The 18,748-nt window shown below is 39.1% G+C and overlaps 1 protein-coding gene across 1 annotated transcript in view; it reads right to left on the minus strand.

Moving 5' to 3' along the window:
* The window catches only part of FAM171B (family with sequence similarity 171 member B), a 70,990-nt gene that overhangs the window by 47,168 nt on the left and 5,074 nt on the right, over positions 1-18,748 (minus strand). The window contains exon 3 of the mRNA XM_077780264.1: positions 18,639-18,746. Coding sequence (XP_077636390.1) covers positions 18,639-18,746 — 108 coding nt within the window. The remainder of the gene's footprint in view (positions 1-18,638; positions 18,747-18,748) is intronic.

Genomic DNA, 18,748 nt, shown 5'->3' on the forward strand with positions numbered 1-18,748 from the left:
TTATTAGCCTTTGCTACACCTGTCAATCAATTTCACCTAACCAATCAAGAAGCAAACATTTATTCATTGATCCTACCATTCAGGAAGCTATTACTGTGAACCTAGGACAAGTCCAAGGTTAACACTGCATTCCTGCCCTTTGCCAGGCTCTGGTAGTTTAGAGGAAAAAGATCAGTTTGACATGATCCTTTGTTTTCAGTTGTATTCAAAGAGGACAAAAAAATAATTCCTAAACTACTTGGTCAATTAATTTTTGTCCTATCAACTTTCCAAACCTTTGTCTCATTTATTACTTTAATTTAGACACAATCCACATATATATCATAACTAGGAGATTTTAATAAATTCCTGATGAATTCTATTTGGCCTTTATAATTCATTACTTTCTTCTGCTTCCTAGTAAGAGAAATAAGAATGGCAAATCATTTCTGAACGCTTTTCTCTTAATATGTAGTTTATAATTCTATCCCATTCCTTCGTCTCATCTTTTAATGAGAACTGCTTAAATTTGTTTTATTTGCGAATATTGTTAACACTGGAAACATTTTAAACTGGTTAGGTGCAACGGCCATACCAACTAGAATTCAATCAGCCTGTATGTAATGTCCCAAAACTCAATCCTCTAGATCCAATCAATATGTTAATCAATCAGCTGCCTCCATTAGGATGTGAATGTCCCTCCCAGCTGCAGGGCAGTAACTGGCAGTAACTGGAGACCAACAGGATTTACTGCTCCTCTGAGGTACGTATTCAAAAATAAATAAGGTTCCATCTGCTTTGCAGAACTCTGTTCTAAGGAGAGCGTTTCAAGACACACCAACTTAATGGACAAATACTACTCCCCACCATACTGCCAAGGCTAGCAAAGCGAAGGGAGGGCTGCAAAACGTTTTTGTTTTTTCCATAAAGAAGAAACACTATCCTCTGAATACAAAGTCTTCCAAAGGACTAGAGCCAGTCTTCCTTGGCTTATTTGCATGCTGAGAATATTCCAGCTCATGTTAAGATTTTCTGGACAGAAAAAAAAGAATAATAAAAACTACTGTTTGAATTCAGTCTTTCTTAAAAGCCAATTTGTCTTCTCAGCAAAACAAAAGGAATCCATATAATAGTGAAAACTTGAAGCTCGCAGATGAATACATCACTGTTTTTTGGCTTTCAAGTATATTTTGCTTGCTTGCTTGAGGTAACATTCCAAAGACAATGTTGTTTCTAGGTTGTTTTAAAAGAAAAACAGTAATTTTATTCCATGATAAACTTTAATATTTCTTATTACAGTAACACAGATGCGCTTTTGGAGTCTAATTTACAAAGAAACCTAATAAAACAATGAAAACAAATCCAGCCTCATTTACTAGAAAGTTGTAAAACTGGCCCGTTTACCTTTTCTGTCTACCTATTCAACCATTATGAACAAACTCTCAAGAACATAAATCAAGACAGAATATTTGTACTTCTGAAATATTTAATTGACTAAAAATAATCTCTATTAAAAACAGTATTAACAAGCATCTGTTAAGTTCCAGATATTTCACATATATCAGCTTAATACTTAACAACAATTCTGTAAGGCACCCCAGCTCCCAAAAGCACACCTAAGGAGGCAAAGCAGATTTCTGAACTCCAGCTGCCCGAACCCTCAAGCCCATGTTCTAGCCACCAGCCCTAGAATGATGCCTCTCTTGGTAAAGACATCAACCACGGATGCACGTGTGGTTACACAGAACCCCATTCTCTGCCCTACCCGACAACACCTAAACCCTGCTTCTCTCACACTCTCCCTCTTCTAGGTCTCAAATTCACCACGGCCCCTTCCTCTCCAACATTACAACTGTGAGCTAATATTCAGCTGGGCACCCAGTTCTTTAAAGTGTCCCTAATAGGGGCACCTGGGTGGCTCAGTCGGTTAAGGGTCCAACTTCGGCTCAGGTCATGATCTCACCGTTTGTGGGTTCGAGCCCCGCGTTGGGCTCTGTGCTGACAGCTAGCTCAGAGCCTGGAGCCTGCTTCAGATTCTGTCTCCCTCTCTCTCTGACCCTTCTCTGCTCACGCTTTCTCTCTCTCTCTCAGAAATAAATAAAAACATTAAAAAATTTTAAAGTGTCCCTAATAAAGTTTAATGACTGCACTCATTTATTATGCTTTCTGTGTGAAAGAGGACTTTTGTTTGATAATCACTGCAAACTGATTAATTAAATGTACTTGTTTCCAATGTTGATTTAGAAATTTGTTTTTATAAGTCAGAGACCCTGCGGCAGAATTTTGAGGAGTAAAAAGGTTCTTGTCTGCAATCCCACATCCAAATTAGCACCTGGAAGTGATGAGAAAATGAAGGTGGGAAAAGGAGGGGAGCAAGAGTGAGGCATAAGGTTATCATCATGGACCAAAAAGTGACAAACTAAGTGTTAACAAGAGACAAAAATAAATAAATAAAAGTAAAAATGGAACGAAACAAAAATACAGGACAGGGAAAGGAAAAGACTCTGAAAAGTGGTCCAGGTTTAAGCCATAAAGTCTGGTATAATAACATCATGGCTGACTGACAGTTTTCAATCTTAAAACCCCATAGAGTATTATTCAATTCATCATCTTTAAAAAACATTTAAAAATGAACTTGAAGATTTTATGTTCTTTTTTTAACTTAAATCCAAGTTAGTTAACATATAGTGTAATATGGATTTCAGGAGTAGAATTGAGTGATTCATCACTTACATACAACACCCAGTGCTCATCCCAACAAGTGTCCTCCTGAATGCCTCTCACCCATTTAGCCCATTCCCCAACTAACACCCTTCCAGTAACCCTCAGTTTGTTCTCTGTATTTAAGAGTCTTTACAGTTTGTCTCCCTCTGTTTTTACCTTATTTTTGCTTTCCCTCCCCTATGTTCATCTGTTTTGTTTCTTAAATTCATTTTAATACTGTCAGCATCTGCCGCAAACTCTTAAGTCTAAGAACACAACACACATTTAATTAGCAAGTGTTTGGAGTATGTACTATATGTCCAGCACTGTGATAGGCATGAGGGGTAAATACATAAATAACAAAAGATACTGAGAGTTTCATAAATATTTCTAAGGATGTGGTCATAACATGTTATGAATCAACACACTTTTATTAAAAGCTTACTGGATGTTTGGCATTCCAGATGTAAATTGAGTGAATGAATATATCTATGATCTGAAGAAACTCAGAAGCTCAAGAGAAAGACAAAATAAACACACCAGAAACCTAAAATTAGAGACTAATTTAAAACACCATGTTATCAAATATTGAATCACCAGATGGAGATTGTAAGTGGTCTAGTAGGAAATAACTATCGACCGGAAAAGCTTCACAGAGAAAGCAGAACTCGGCTGGAGTTAGGGTCAGATGGGTAGGGCAGTGCCACTGGGGAGAGAAAATGTCTACCGATTTAGAATTTTCTTAGAGTTAAAACTTAGTATAGGAAATAACATATTGTGCTAGCTATGGCTTTTTAGTTAACAGAAATCCAATCAGTATACTTCAATTTGCTGAGGCAAGAATGAGAATTTATCAACTCATTCAAAGAAAGGCTGTACAAGCAAAACATGAGGCTAACAGTTAGCTGTTAGTTCAGTCTTGGGAATGACTGAAACCAGGAACTCCACCTCTGTATACTGGCTTCTTCCTTTCCATACACACGCTACTGGCTCTCGTCCGCATAGTAGCATGCAAGGCTGATGATAACTCTCAGGTTTTACGGGTTACCATTTCCATCACCAAACTCGGACGGATAAGGGCAGCAAAGGAAAGGGGAAGTAAGGTACCAGACATTCCATATATGACCGCTTAGAGGTTACATGTCAAACAGCTGACCTAGATTGATGGGAAATGACCAAGGAACAAATTAAATTGGAAGCCCAGCAGAACATCTCATTTTGGAGAGCCACCTATTTGACTAAAATGTTCCCCTTATACAAAGCATAGTCTTACCACAACATGGTATACATGTAATATAAATAAAATGTTATTTGCATAAATATAACCAATCAAAGTGAAACCTTAAGAATTGGCCACATACAATCTATAAGGTTTCTTTATTCATTTGTTACTTGAAGCTCTGCCTTTTCCTCATTCATTTTTATATAGCTCACTAAAAAGTTGTTAATAATTATTTTACCATTTCAAAAGAATTACTACTAGCTGTGAGGAGAGGTATGCTGAAGCATTCAGGGATGAAAAGTCAGGATGCACAGGACTAAGTGTCAACTGGTTCTACAACTTTGAGTGTGTGGGTGTGTATGTACGTGTGTGCGCGTTTGTAGAAAGATAGGCCGTAACAGAGATAAAGCAAACATGACAAAATTTTGACAACTGCTGCATCCTGGTGAAGGATATGTGGATAGCTATTATACCATTTTTTCCATTTTTCAGTATATTTCAAAACACTCAATATAAAAAGTTGGAAGGAAGAAGAAGCCTGACAGAAGACTTCAAATTTTAATGACAATATAAGGAAAGCTTAAGAAAAGAAAGCAATGTTGCAGGAAGATGCATGCAGTAAGGGTAGATGGTCTGAGTTAGAGGGAGAAAAAACAGGAAGACCTAATAGATTGTTGTAATAGGCCAAACAAATGGAGTGGGCACTCGGACAGAGAGAGTGGCTGTAAAAATAAAACAGAAGGAATGGACACTAAAGACATGGTGATGGATCCTTAAAAGAACTCATTGAGTGACCAGTGACGGTAAGAGAGGGAGAAGACAGAACCAGTGATACTTCCAGGTTCTCCAGGTTAGAGAAAGGACTGAAATAGATATACTGGGCAGGAGGGCAGATCTGCTGAGTTAAGACAATGTCTTCCACTAAACATATTTATAGATTGCCTCTTCCATCTAAAAACTGTTCACATCTGGAATGGTGGGGTATGAGGTACAGTCTCTTCCTTAGTCTCTGAAAGCCATGAAAGACAACACGCCACACAAGTACCCTGAGAAACAAACACGGTGGGGCTAGAGCCCAAGGGAGAACAGCCACAGGCAGCCCATATGCTCTCCCTGGTAAGCCACCTGCTTCCGTGTCTCGATTCCCCTAGCCTGGGAGATTTACAAGACTTCAGGAGTTTAAAAAAATTCAAAAACTGCATGACAGAAAAATGTTTTCAGTGGTAACAGCAAACCTCAATTATATCCACAAAAAATATATCAAAGAATATAGCTGAAAGTAAATGTGATACCCTTTCTCTTGCTTTGGTAATTTTCAGCTAAATGGCCTCTTACTAGGAGTACGTCTCTAGATTAACCTTCATGGAGAAAAACTTCATGAATACATAAAATCCCCATCTATTAGGTTTTATAAACTTTCTGATTTAGCAAAAAACCAGGTAACTGCTTTGTGCAATTACCTTTCTCCATTCAGATGGTCAACCGCAATCGTTAACAAAATTATTATTTTAAATCACTCACTTTTTTCTGGTGAGGTGTGGATATGAAATTTAGGGTCACTGAAGGGAAAAGAAGAGAAGCCAAGTTGTTTTCATGACAGATTTGGGAAATAGCCACCAGGCTATTGCAGATGAGGGAGAAAGAGGTAGGAGACATCAAGATACAACTGGTCTGTGCTCTGTTCATGTTGAGGACTGACATATTAAGAAAACAACACAGGAGAGCCTGGGTAGCTCAGCAGGTTAATCGTTCAACTTAACCTTTTTCAATTCAGGTCATGATCTCCCCATCTGTGGGTTCGAGTCCCCGGTGTTGGGCTCTCCACTCTCAGTGATGAGCCAGCTTCAGATCCTGCCTCCTTCTCTCTGCCCCCTCCCCTACTCACTCTCAAAAATAAACAAACATCAAAAAAAAGTAAAAGCAAAACAGCACAGTTTGGTCAAGGTGGTGACACCCCAACTATTTTAATGGCAAAATACTTCAATGTAAAGGCAAAAAGTACTGATTACTAGGTCACAGCAGATCTACACTGAAGGAAATGGGTTTAATGCTTGAATTCAGGATTCAATTCCTTTAAAAGCAGGGTGTGTACGGGTGGCTTAGTCGGTTAAGCGTCCAATATGGTTCAGGTCATGATCTCATGGTTAGTGAGTTCGAGCCCTGCTTTAGGCTCTGTGGTGACAGCTCAGAACCTGGAGCCTGCTACAGACTCTGTCTTTCCCTTTCTCTCCTTCTCTCTCCCTCTCTCTCTCTCTGCCCCTCCCCTGCTTGAGCTGTCTCTCAAAAATAAATAAACATTAAAAAAAGAGAGAGAGAAGGGTGTATATCATCAGTCTGGTGTCCTTAAGAAATGCGGGCACTGTGAAAGAAGCTACATTATTTTTTCTTTTCTAAACGTCTCAAAATGATGAACCATAAAAGTAAGAAATAAAATTCATAATATTCTAGAGAATACCAAAGCTAAAAAGGAATAGAAATATTATATTGTTATATTATTATATTGTTATCACAGAAAGAAATGGAAAAAAGTTCTAAATCAAAAATAAGAAAAAATTTCCTTCTTTTGCTTTTTTACATCACTTTGAAACTCCCCTTAAGTGTACTGTCTTCCAGAAAACAGGCCAAATTATTTCCCCAAACCTGTGTCTTCACAGTGTCCTATATACTCCTGCACCATAGCTCTTACCACACTCTATTATCACTTATGGTCTCTTTATCTATGTCCCCACTGGGTATAATCTGTAATCAGTGATGATGTAGTGCCTGGCAAATAGTAGAAACTCAGTGAGTTTTGTTTAAAAAAAAAAAAAAAGAAAAAAAAGAAGAGGAATGAAATCAGTCACTGTAGGAATCTTGTATATTATCTTTGGCCCCATATATAAACCAGCATGTATTATACTGAATTCAAGTAAATACATCCCTCTTCCCATGTATTTTTTTTTCAAACCAGGCATACTCTTGATCCAAAACATATATACTTAGGCCACTTCATTCAGAAAGTCCTACAGCCTTTTCTCTAGAAGATATCCTTTTTCTGTATGCACTCTCTATAAAAGCCAACCCAAAAATGGGAATAAAAGAAGGTATTCAATGAAATATTTCTCTATATGGAGTCATTCAGATACTCAATAAATATTTATACAGGAATACAATCCCAACCAAAATTGCACCTGGCCTCAACTGGCTTCTAATCTAGAGAAAACAAATATGGAAATATGGACTGGGTGCCCAGCTACAAATCAATTACATACCTTGAACAAGTAGGAGGCACCTATGAGAGCACATAACAGAGGAACCTAGCTCAGTGTGAAAACCCAAAGAAAACCTGTTTAAAAGAAATAGCATTTAAGCCAATATCTGAAGTTTGAATGCAATAACCCAGGTGAATTGTGTGTGTGTGTGTGTGTGTGTGTGTGTGTCAAAGGCTGTAAGGTACAAAACCTGTCACACTCAAGACACAGAGAACTGGAGCATTAGTGATGCAGAGAAAATGGAGCATAGACTGGAATGGTATATCATGCAAAGCCTTGTAGGTCAGGTTAAGACCTTTGACTTGGTTCTCAATGTCATGAGATGCTTGGTCAGATCATTACTTAAAAATAAAATAACCAGGGGCACCTGAGTGGCTCAGTCAGTAAGCGTTCCACTCTTGATTTAGGCTCAGGTCATGATTTTATGTGTCATGGGTTAGAACCCAGCTTCAGGCTCTGTGCTGAGCATGGAGCCTGCTTAAGTCTGTCACTCTCTCAGGCTCTACCCCTTCCTCATTCACAAGCACTTGCTCACTCTTGCATCACGCGCTCAAAAAAAATAAAAATAAATAAAATAACCACTATTGTGGGGGAGGAGATGATCTCTATCATTTGCTCTGGGAAATGCAAATTTTCAAGCATGGAGAACAGACCACAGGAGGCCATTACCATGCTAACCTGAACCAGAGTAGAAGAAAAACCTCAGCCAGAGCAGGGGCACTGAAGATGGACAAAAAGTAACAGGTGCAGAATACTTGGGAGATGGACTCGGGATTTAGTGACTGACTAGATGAAGAGGAAGGTGGAGCAAATGACAAGCTTTCCTTTCCTTCACCTTTCCTTCACAGGCCAGTGAGGCACTTCACTGGTTCTCAGTAACAATAGGAATGGATGGAAGTTCGAAGAAGGTGGTCAAAAGGTAAGTCTTCCAGTTGTAAGGCACATAAGTTCTGAGGATTATAGTTTTTTGGTTTTGAAGATTTTTAAAAATATTTTATTCATTTTTGAGAGAGAGAGAGTGAGAAACAGAGTGTGAGTGGTGAAGGGGTAGAGAGAGAGGGAGACACAAAATCCGAAGCAGGCTCCAGGCTCTGAGCTGGCAGCACAGAGCCTGACACGGGGCCCGAACCCACAAACCATGAGATCATGACTAACAGACTGAGCCACCCAGGTGCCCCTGAGGATTAGAGTTAAAGAGAACAAAACAATAAAGGAGATTTTTCTGGAAGCTGTGGTGAAAAATCAAGAGTTCAGTTTTAGATATGCTTAAACTGAAATACCTATGATATATCCACATAAAGACGTCAAAATAATTGGTAGATATATTCAGGAGCGAGCTCTAGGGAGTCTTAGCATACAGATGGTATTTAAAGCATCTTAAGTGGATGAGATCACCTCATGAGAGGCGAGAGTGGGAAGAGAGACAGAGAATGTTAAATTAAATGAAAAAAATAAAATTTTTTTTCATTTTTATGTTTTAGAATATAAAGATATTTTGACTACCTATATATTACTGTATCAAACATTTGATGGTTGTAATATTAATACTCAAGCATAACTTTTTTAAAAATAATATAATTATTGCATAACAAACTATTCAAAGCTATAGACCTGAGATTGAATTATTGATAAGAAATACTGATGGGTTGGGGCGCCTGGGTGGCTTAGTCGGTTAAGCATCCGACTTTCGCTTAGGTCACGATCTCACGGTTCGTGGGTTCAAGCCCCGCGTCGGGCTCTGTGCTGACTGCCAGCTCAGAGCCTGGAGCCTGTTTCAGAGTCTGTATCTCCCTCTCTCTCTGACCCTCCCCTGCTCACGCTGTCTCTCTCTCTCTCTCTCTCTCCTAGAAATAAATAAAACATTAAAAAAAAAAAGAAAAGAAAGAAATACTGATGGGTCCCGGGGGGGAGAGGGAGGATAGGGGCTTAGTTGGTTAGTGTCTGACTTTGGCGCAGGTCATGATCTCGCAGTTTGTGAGTTTAAGCCCCACGTTCTCCTTTGGATTCTGGGTCTTCCTCTCTCTCTCTCTCTCTCTCTCTCTCTCTCTCTCTCTCTCTCTCCCCCTCCCCCGCTCGCGCTCTCTGTCTCTCAAAAATAATCAATAAAAACCTTTTAAAAATTTAATAAATACTGAGGGGGAAGAAAGGGGAGTACACTGGGCCGGGAGAGTTTCATCTGCCTTTGATAGATCTCTATCTTTAAGCTGCAGGATCCATGATGGGCCCCATGCATAGTCCCTACACAGAGTTCCAGACCATGGGCCAGTCCTTATGTACATGAAGCACGATGGTCACAGTAAGACTTGGACTCATCAGGAGCGCCTATTCCTTTTCTACCTCCATGTCTGTGCCCCATGCTGCTCTCTGAAGCTGCAACTTTCCAAGTCACAACACATGCTATTATTTATCTTCAGAACATCAGAATGTGTTGAAATACAAATTTCTCCATTTGGATTTACAAATGAAAGAAAAATTCTGCAATACAAAATTATTCCTCAAAACAAAGAAAATTCTTCACTCTGCCATTCATCTTCATAGCATCTATCTCTTCCAATGTAATCAGTTATTAGTGAAACCGGGAAAGGCATAAATCAAGAAAGTGAGTAGAAAAATATGGGTTTCAGTGAGTTTAGAAACAATATTAATTTTCAAAGCCCAGAAAATAGCACTCGTAATGAAAACAGCAAGTTCAATTGCTGGCAGATTTAAATCACTGTAAGCTGAAATTACTATTTTGACCCCAAAACTGTTTAAAGACAAAATATTAATGCATGTTTCAGTGGGTGAGGAAAGGCTTAGGTTTTTATAAATGCCTTCTTAGGGAATTAATAACAGCCAGTGTACATCCTCTTCTACGAAAACTGATTGAGGTTTATAATCAGACCTGGAGGGATTGGATGATTTACAGAATCATCAGAGCCCTTATTAAGATGATTAACTTAATTTCAGTGACCCTATCCTTCAGTGGAAGGGCCAAGAGCCAAGATGCAGAGAGTTTCTGGGTGACTGCCAAAGAATTCTGAACAGAGGGTATTTTCAAGTGTAAGGTATCCTACCAGTTCATTAATTGTATAATGAAACCTGGATATAAAACAATTCAAAGTCATGTGATCTACCAAAAGATATATGTTGCATATTGGTAGCCATTCTACAAATGGAATGGAAAAACCAAGGAATGAAAGACATGACCAAGGCACATTCATCATAAGCAACCAGTTCTTTAAAGGGTTAAAGCCTTTTGGCAGGATTAGTTATGCTGCGGTCACACTTACTAATTTTACCCATCACATGTGCACAATAACAGAGAAAGTATCCACATGTTAAGAACATACAAAACTGTTATTTGAGTCCGAATGTTACCTTTGTTCTTTTCCTGAGTCCACTTACAAAGGCCTAATGGCCGGTTTTCTTAACATTTCTGGGGTCAAGGATTCCTTTGAAAATCTTACAGATACTCCAAATACTAGATAATTGCAGACTACATAATTAATTTCAGGCTGTTCATGAATGCCCTACACCCTTCCACTGGCTGCCTAGAACCCCTATCTTAATAAGGTATAAAGGACAGTGAGTCCCTGATACATACAGGAAGAAAAAACATTCACAACTTGTGAGTGATTTTCACTCCCATGAAATTGCTTACTTGACCTCCTCTCCAACTCGTCACAGTGAGTTCTATTACTTCTGCCTTCTTTTCTCTTCAGCCTCAGCCTCCAGGCTTCACTTCCTACATTTTTACATCCCACACCTACCAAGCTTTGTTAATTCACAAGACTTCTTCCCTACTTGAAATACTATGAATCAGAAGCAATTTTAAAATACACATCTTTTTGATTCTTCTCATTCACAAACCAGAATCGGTTGATTGAGAAAGTTTAGATTATAAAAAGGCTCACTCGACTTAGTCATATTTACTATGAAGGAAAGCATCAAATCATTAACTATCAGTTTTTATCAGACTTTGTAACTCTCAGGGGGTACCACAACATCTCTTAAGATGTGAATGTGCTCCAGCTTACGTCATATACTTTTCAAACATTGCCAGGGCAAAGCACTTAGGGGAAGGCCATTTCTACCATTCTAGTTCTAAGAGCATAGGATTTCAAGAAGACTTATGATAATCTACAGAGTGAAAAAATTTTAATTACATATTTAAACTGATATTAGACACTATTCCATTCTAAACATCACTGGAAGATCAATTAGTTGTTTCATACATTACTATCAAATATTTTTCTTGTATATGATTATGAATGAGAGTTAAACTCTGATTTAGGAAGTATTAAGCCACAGCTTTTCTGCTAAATGTCCAGAATCTAACAGCAGAAATATATTATAAACTGAACTTTGGGAAGTACTTGTTTTATGAAGAGAAGTTATCTGTTTTTAAATGTAAATACTTGGGGGGTCTTGGGGGGCTCAGTCAGTTAAGCATCCAACTTCAGCTCAGGTCATGAGCTCATGGTTCCTGAGTTCGAGACCCACATCGGGCTCTGTGCTGACAGCTCGGAGCCTGCAGCCTGCTTCGGATTCTGTGTCTCCCTCTCTCTCTGCTCCTTCCTCTCTCTCTCTCCTTCTCTCTCTCTCAAAAATAAATAAACATTAAAAAATTAGAAAAAAAAAAAAGAAAATGTAAATATCAGGAATATACCAATTCATTTAATATAAGTAAGTAGATGGACTTTTTTTTTTAACTTCAGGCATATAAATTGAATTGAATGTCATCTGTTTCATGACGTACTCTCATCATTGGTCCATGCACAGTTCATTTTACTTAGTGAAAAAATGTTTTAAAAAATACTATTATACCCATAATCTTGGAGGCATTTTCCCCCCTTACATAAAAAGCATGGCCTCCCCATATTTCATTTTTAGAATGAATTGTAATTAATTTTAAATTGTTGTGGTACCTTTGATAATCTTGTCTCAGTCACCCAGACATTTATAAACAAACTCTACTCATACAAACATGCAGCATGTTTAAAGTTTTGAAGAAACATAATCCACTTAACTATAAAGAGCCATATTTTGACAACTTAATTTCTACCCTTTCCAAAAACATGACAGCAAGCAAGGGTGGGATGGGTCACAAAATCCAGTAGTCACAAACCCCAAGACCCTTCTATTCAACTCCTGGTTATAGTTAACCTATTAGGAAAAACAAATCATCCATCTATCCATTCTATTTCTGTTATAATAAAAGAGGAATTGGTAGGTGGGAATAAAACTATGGATGCGGGCTTTATTTTACTTTAGAAAGGCCAAAGGATGTAGAATTATGCAATATCCCTAGAGTACTTAACCCCAAAGATAAGCCAGGGTCCTCAAAGCATGAGCTCTGGCTTGAGGCTGGACATTTCTACGAACTTCCAACTAACTGGTCACCTAAAACCCAACCAGCATTTAGGTCCATAAATGTGAATCGGTACTGGCTTAGCTGTATAAGTGTTCTACATTTCAGCAGACGTAACAAGTGAATTAAAACTACATAGCTTTTAAATAATTCTCTACTGAACAGAAGCAAAACTGGACTAAGTACAACAACTGATAACGCGAATGAATGTTTAATTTTCAACTTAGAAAATAATTATGATATAAAAACCTACTTCAGAAAAAAAGTGCACTAAATAGAAATTGAAATCTCACATATAAATGAAATTTATTCTAAATCTTAATTTTTGTGCAAGACGTAGAGCCTTAACATGGAGATCTTAACAGGCATTATGAACTGAAGGTTTCAGAGAACTGTAGTACAGTATCAAGGCACGTTACAGTCTGGGTTCACGAGATCACAGAGCAGATTTGACATGTTAGTAATGATGGAAAATGATTACCACTTCCTTGACACACTCTACCCTACATAAAATGAAATACCCTATTCAGAATCACACATTTCAGGCCCAAGTGATGTGGCCTTGATACTCACAGACATCATCGGCAAGTTCTTAGGAATACTGTCTTGTCCCGATGACACACACACGGTCATAAAACAATTCAAAAGGCACAGAATCTGGTATGGTTTAGACATATGGATTGTGCATACACAAAAGGCCAACTAAAGAGACATCTCCAAACAATCTTCAGAGCAAACAGAAACTGTTTCTTAAGCTTATGATTTATCGCATTACAACACATAGCTTTCAAAGTTTTAGAATTTTCCAGGTAACTACTATAAAGTACAGTTTTTAAAAATAGCAGGTGGAAAATATTGTATCCATCTCCAAGCTAAGGCTATTTGGACAAAAGGAAATTAAGGCACATTACACTAAGCCAAGTGAATGAATGACAATACTGTAGCTAACCTAGTTAGACAGAACACTGAAAGAGAATTGAGTTCAATATTTATATACTTGGCTGTAGGGGTGTGTGCGGGGGAGGGAGTTTCTTTCAGAAAAATATTTGGTAGTTTTTGTTCAGTCACATTAAAAAACATTACAAAACCACCACTAAAACAAACTGGACTCAAATTCAACACAATGGCATGTGTTTTCACCAAGAAATAGCACCCTTTGGTTACTAAAATCCTGGAAAGAAATCATAATTACCCCATCTGGGAATATGGCCTTTAAAGTAGGAGTACTTTAGATAGAACAGTCAATTTCTAATCCCATTTCTCCTACTGATTTTTAAATTCATTGAAACAGAAAAAAAGTAAATAAATAAATGCTTTCACAGACAGATTTCCATCAGGTTTGTTTAAATCGGTAAGTCTTAAACCAAGTTATTTGAATGTAATAGAAAGTATATAGTTATAGTCCATATCAAAGTTCATAATTTTTAAATTGATTGCTATTAAGCGTGGGGGCGTCTGGGTGGCTCAGTCAGTTAAATGTCCAACTTTGGCTCAGGTCATGATCTCACAGTTCGTGGGCTCAAGCCTCACATCGGGCTCTGTGCTGAGAGCTCAGAGCCTGGAGCCTGCTTCGGAGTCTGTGTCTCCCTCTCCCGCTGCCCCTCCCCTGCTCACTCTCTCTCTCTCTCAAAAATATATAAACATTGAAAAAATGTTAAGTGTGGTGGGTTCCAGCAATTCCACTCCTAGGCATTATGCACGTGATATGAAGATGTACTCACACAGAGATTTGTCCAGGAATGTAGCAGCTTCATTTACAATGGCTAAAACTGGAAATAACCCAAATAGCCATCAATAGAAAGAAGCAATAAACCAAAGTGGAGTAATTCATACAATGGAATATGGCTCAGCAGTAAAAAAGAAATAAGCTATTGAACGTGCAATATGGATGAAACTGATGGAATTAGAGTGAGCTAAAGCAGCCAGATACAAAGAGTACCTGCCATATGATTCTGTTTTATGAAGCTCTAGAAAATGCAGAACTAATCTATAAAAATAATTAGAAAAGTAGTCTTGGGGTGCCTGGGTGGCACAGTTGGTTAAGTGTCCAACTCTTGGTTTTGGCTCAGGTCATGATCTCTTGGTTCATGGATTTGAGCCCCACGTGGGGCTCTGTGCTGGCAGTGTGAAACCTGCTTGTAATTCTCTCTCTCTCCCTCTCTGCCCCTCCCCCACTCGTGCTCTCTCTCTAAATAGATAAGCAAACCAAAAAAGAATAGTAGTTGTACCTGGATAAGGGGCAGGGATTGCCTGGGAAGCAGGCAGGAGGGAACTTGCTATGGTGATGTAAAGGTTCTATATCTTCAAAGGGGTGATGATGGTTACATGAGCCTATCCATATGTGAAAAATACAAAATAGTACAGTTAAGGTATGTACATTTCAATGTATGTACATTCTCTGCCCCCCTCCCCCCAAAATCCCATACAGTAGAAATGGGTGGAGGTGTGGGTGAAACAGTAACAGCAGAATTCAGTCACTGTTAACACTAGGTGACGGGTATGGGCTTTTTTTTTAATGCTATTCTGTTTACTTTCTATATGATTAACATTTTCCAAAATAAAAAAGNTATATATCTCTCAAGAAGCTTTTTCTGTGTGCAGAAGACAGTTATAAAAATTCATGGAGATGCCCTGCGTCTGTTCTTCACGCGGAGAATTTGAAATGGAGCTCATTATTTCCTCCGGCAGCCCTCGCCCCCACCCCCAGCATGCCTCCCATCTAATGGACCATCAGAGTGAATATGATATGGTTTCTCAGCTACCAGCAGCCCCCAAATTAATTCTCCCCTGGTCTCTCAAATGTTTATTTCTAACAAATCCTGGTGCAGATGGAGAAATTCGAACTGCTGCGTACACTGGAGAAAACAATGGATCTGACAGATCTCAACCTCGGTCTTTATTCTCACTACTCTCTGAAGATGGTGTTTTATAACTTAATGAGAAAATAAAAAATCAGGGGGTGTTTTTACATCATGATTATTTCAATCTCTTATTCAACTTCTTTAACCTTACTTTCTAATTTCTCAGGAATACATAGAGGCATAAATTTTCAGAATAAAAATATCCAGAGAATACTAATCAAGGCCAATGCTCAATTTCTCTACTATGGACTGACAAGGCTCAGTCAGATACCATTCACTAACTATGCTTTATTAGTTTTCTAAATTTTGCCTGTGATAAGTCCTATAGTTTTTCACACACATGTCCAAAGAGTCAGAAGCACTGAAAAGAGGCAAAGAATAAACTCAAGCTCAATCACAGCTATATAAGGTATATTAATACCTTCCTAGGTCGTAAGAGGATTGTAAGTGCACTTGGGTAAAGAATCTTGACAAGACATAATAAGAGCACTCAAGTATTATCAATCACTTCTCTGTGGTCAGAATAAGATAAACACCGTAATTAGCTAAAACTAAATATCTAAATTTCATAACTTTTACTTACAAATACTTCTACCTAACATTCCTTTATTTTTTTACATATCCCTTGCTAAATTTCAGTGAAGAATTTCACAAGATAATTGAATAGCAGACACTCAAAAGATCCTTGATGCCAGCATTTTTGTTTATTCATTCATCCATTCAACAAATCTATCTGTGCCAGTGTGTAACAGATGCTCTTCTAGGTAGGTAGATGTATAATAATTTCATAGCGAACAAAACAAGGTTGATGCCCTCACAGCGCTTATGTTCTAGTAAGGGGAAGCAAGCTTATAAGGAGGATTGAGGGTAACAAGTGCATGGAGAAGAATCCATACAAAAGGGCATGCGGATTACTATTGAATATAGCTGGTTAGGAAAGGCTTCTTTGTTACAGTGACGTGGAGCAAACCTGAGGAATGTGAAGTTCCAGAATTCTGAGCAGAGAAAAAGGCAAGTGCAAAGGCCCTATCCCAGAGAGGCATTTGGGAAATGAAGAAACAGCCAGTGTGGCTACAGTGGAGGGAGTTAGGGTCTGAGATGTGAGAGATAGGAGGGGGAGGGGCACCGAGAGACTCTCAGCCTTCCTGGGCCATTTTCAGGGTCTGGGCATCTAGTGTGAAAGAGATGGGCAGCCTCTGGAGGACTGGGAGCAGAAACAGCCCTATTTAATGTTGTTAAAAAGATCAGTAGCTGTGAGAGGAGAATAGGCAGTGGGAGAACAAAGGTTGAAACAGAAAGACCAGTCCGATCCAGAGATCACAATGCACGGAGAGGAACATTTTAACTCGTTTGGTTTTTGCCTGTACTTCATTATACAGCTCCTCAATATTCCGTAACTAAAACTGCAATCAACTAGAGTGCTCTGTCATTTGCCACTGGCTTTGGGGAGTTAGCTTTCGAGGGAAAAGCAAAAGTCGTAAGAGGTTACTTTTCAGGCTCTCATTTGATCTACTTGATAGGTCTATCAAAATAAAAGAATCACTAACAATAGGTAAATAAGACAAAAACTGCTACTTTCCCAAATAACCTTTTTTCAAAATTACTTTCACAAATATCAGGAAACAAATAATTTGTAGCTACCTACAAAGTTCTCATATTATTGCAGTTTTTCATAACCTTCATCACAACTATATCCTAGTAGTCAAGACCCCTCTAACTAATAGTCCTGAAACACCTAATTTCAATAAATCTAGTGAAAGAAAAAGACATTTCAAACCATGGAGTCCATAAAGAGTTTCTCAGAATTCTGTTTCGTAGTTTGCGAAACCCCCCTCATTACGAAGACAGGCTCTCAACTGTACTTTTGTGTCTAATTTCCATAAGTCTAGCAAATAGCACGTTTGACAGCCTCGCCCAAACCATGTTGGTAGCACTTTTAGTTATAAAAAGCTAGGTAGGAAAACCATCACACACTGCATACCTTTCAGGACTTCTCGCCACGCTTGAGTGTTATTAATTGGTTTAAGAGGATGTGAGAAACACATGCTTTCCTGCACACTTTGGTGATTTCATCCTATGCTCCCAGCACTCTGATAAATTAAATCATCTTGTCTGTCATGAATCGCAGCTGGCATGCCTGAGTATTGCTCTTTGATGATGAGCAAGCAGTACAAAATAAGATGCTGATTCCACTCCTCAAAATCTCATTTCCAGCATTTCGTATATTACCAAGCAGGATTTTAAAAACAAAAACAAATGTCAAAATAGAACTCTCTTTGGTTTTGTAGGAACCTAGGCCCACTTGCCAAAAATATCAATAGCTTTTTTTCTAACTAGCAGGCAGCATCTATAGCAGAGAAGAGCACTGGGGTGGGGGGTGGGGAGAGGTTATTAAAATGGATAATCCCGCTTTCTGTTTACCCATTTAGCTTTAATGGGGGGAAACGCTCCAGGAACTGAGGGATTGTTACAGCCACACATACTACAGTGTATTTCCTCACCCTCGTTGAATAGCGTCAGGAATCTGCCTCATTAAGTTCCACTAACAAGTAAGGAGATTCCCCTCTCTGGAGGCAGGCTTTGCTGCGCTCACATCACTACAGACTTTATCCTATCTGTCCACCTCCCCTTTACCCTTTTCCTTCAACTACAAAGTCCTAATCCATTTTGTTTTATTTCATCCTCTTATATTGAAGGCATTCTTGCAAACTGACTTAAACCCTTCCTGGGATAAGAAGAGGCAGAAATAATAAAATAAATCCAGATTTCTTTCTCCAGATCTAAATTTAAATATGCCAGGCGGGGCGAGATGATGAAAAGCCGTGTGGGTGTCTATTGCAAGATTTTCCAGTCTCGAGGAAAGAAAAGAATAAAGGACAGAATGCTAAAGGGATTTGGGGGGGGGGGGGAGAGAGAGAGAGTGTGTGTTTACAGTCATTCCCTAGGCAAAGAGAAGAATTCAGGATGGAGGGAGAGAAAAGAAAAAGATGAATCGAGGCAGTCATTCACCCCTACCCCTTCCTGACCCCTCCCCACCTTACTGCAGTGCTCTGCGCTTCCCAGAAAGCTCAGCACCCCAATGGGCAGTTTCCCGAAACCAGAGCACAGCCCGAGTCGTGGACAGGCAGTCTGGGAAGATCGGGGAGATGGGGATGGGTAGGGACAAGCGACTGGAAGTGAGCTGGCTAAGGAAGAAGCGAGGAGGCCAGCGACGCCAGCTGAGATCCCCCGCGGTGATGGAAAGGCAGGGCCGGGCAGCCGGGACCTACCTGGAACAGTGAGGGTGGAGGATGCCCCCGGCACCTCTGGCCTCTCCTCCTCCGCCTCCTCCCGCTGCCTCTGCTGCTGCTGCTGCTGGATGAGGCTGAGGTCGGATCGG

This window comes from Crocuta crocuta, unplaced genomic scaffold, assembly GCF_008692635.1.
Source record: "Crocuta crocuta isolate KB4526 unplaced genomic scaffold, BGI_CrCroc_1.0 scaffold38, whole genome shotgun sequence".
Classification (NCBI taxonomy): Eukaryota; Metazoa; Chordata; class Mammalia; order Carnivora; family Hyaenidae; genus Crocuta; species Crocuta crocuta.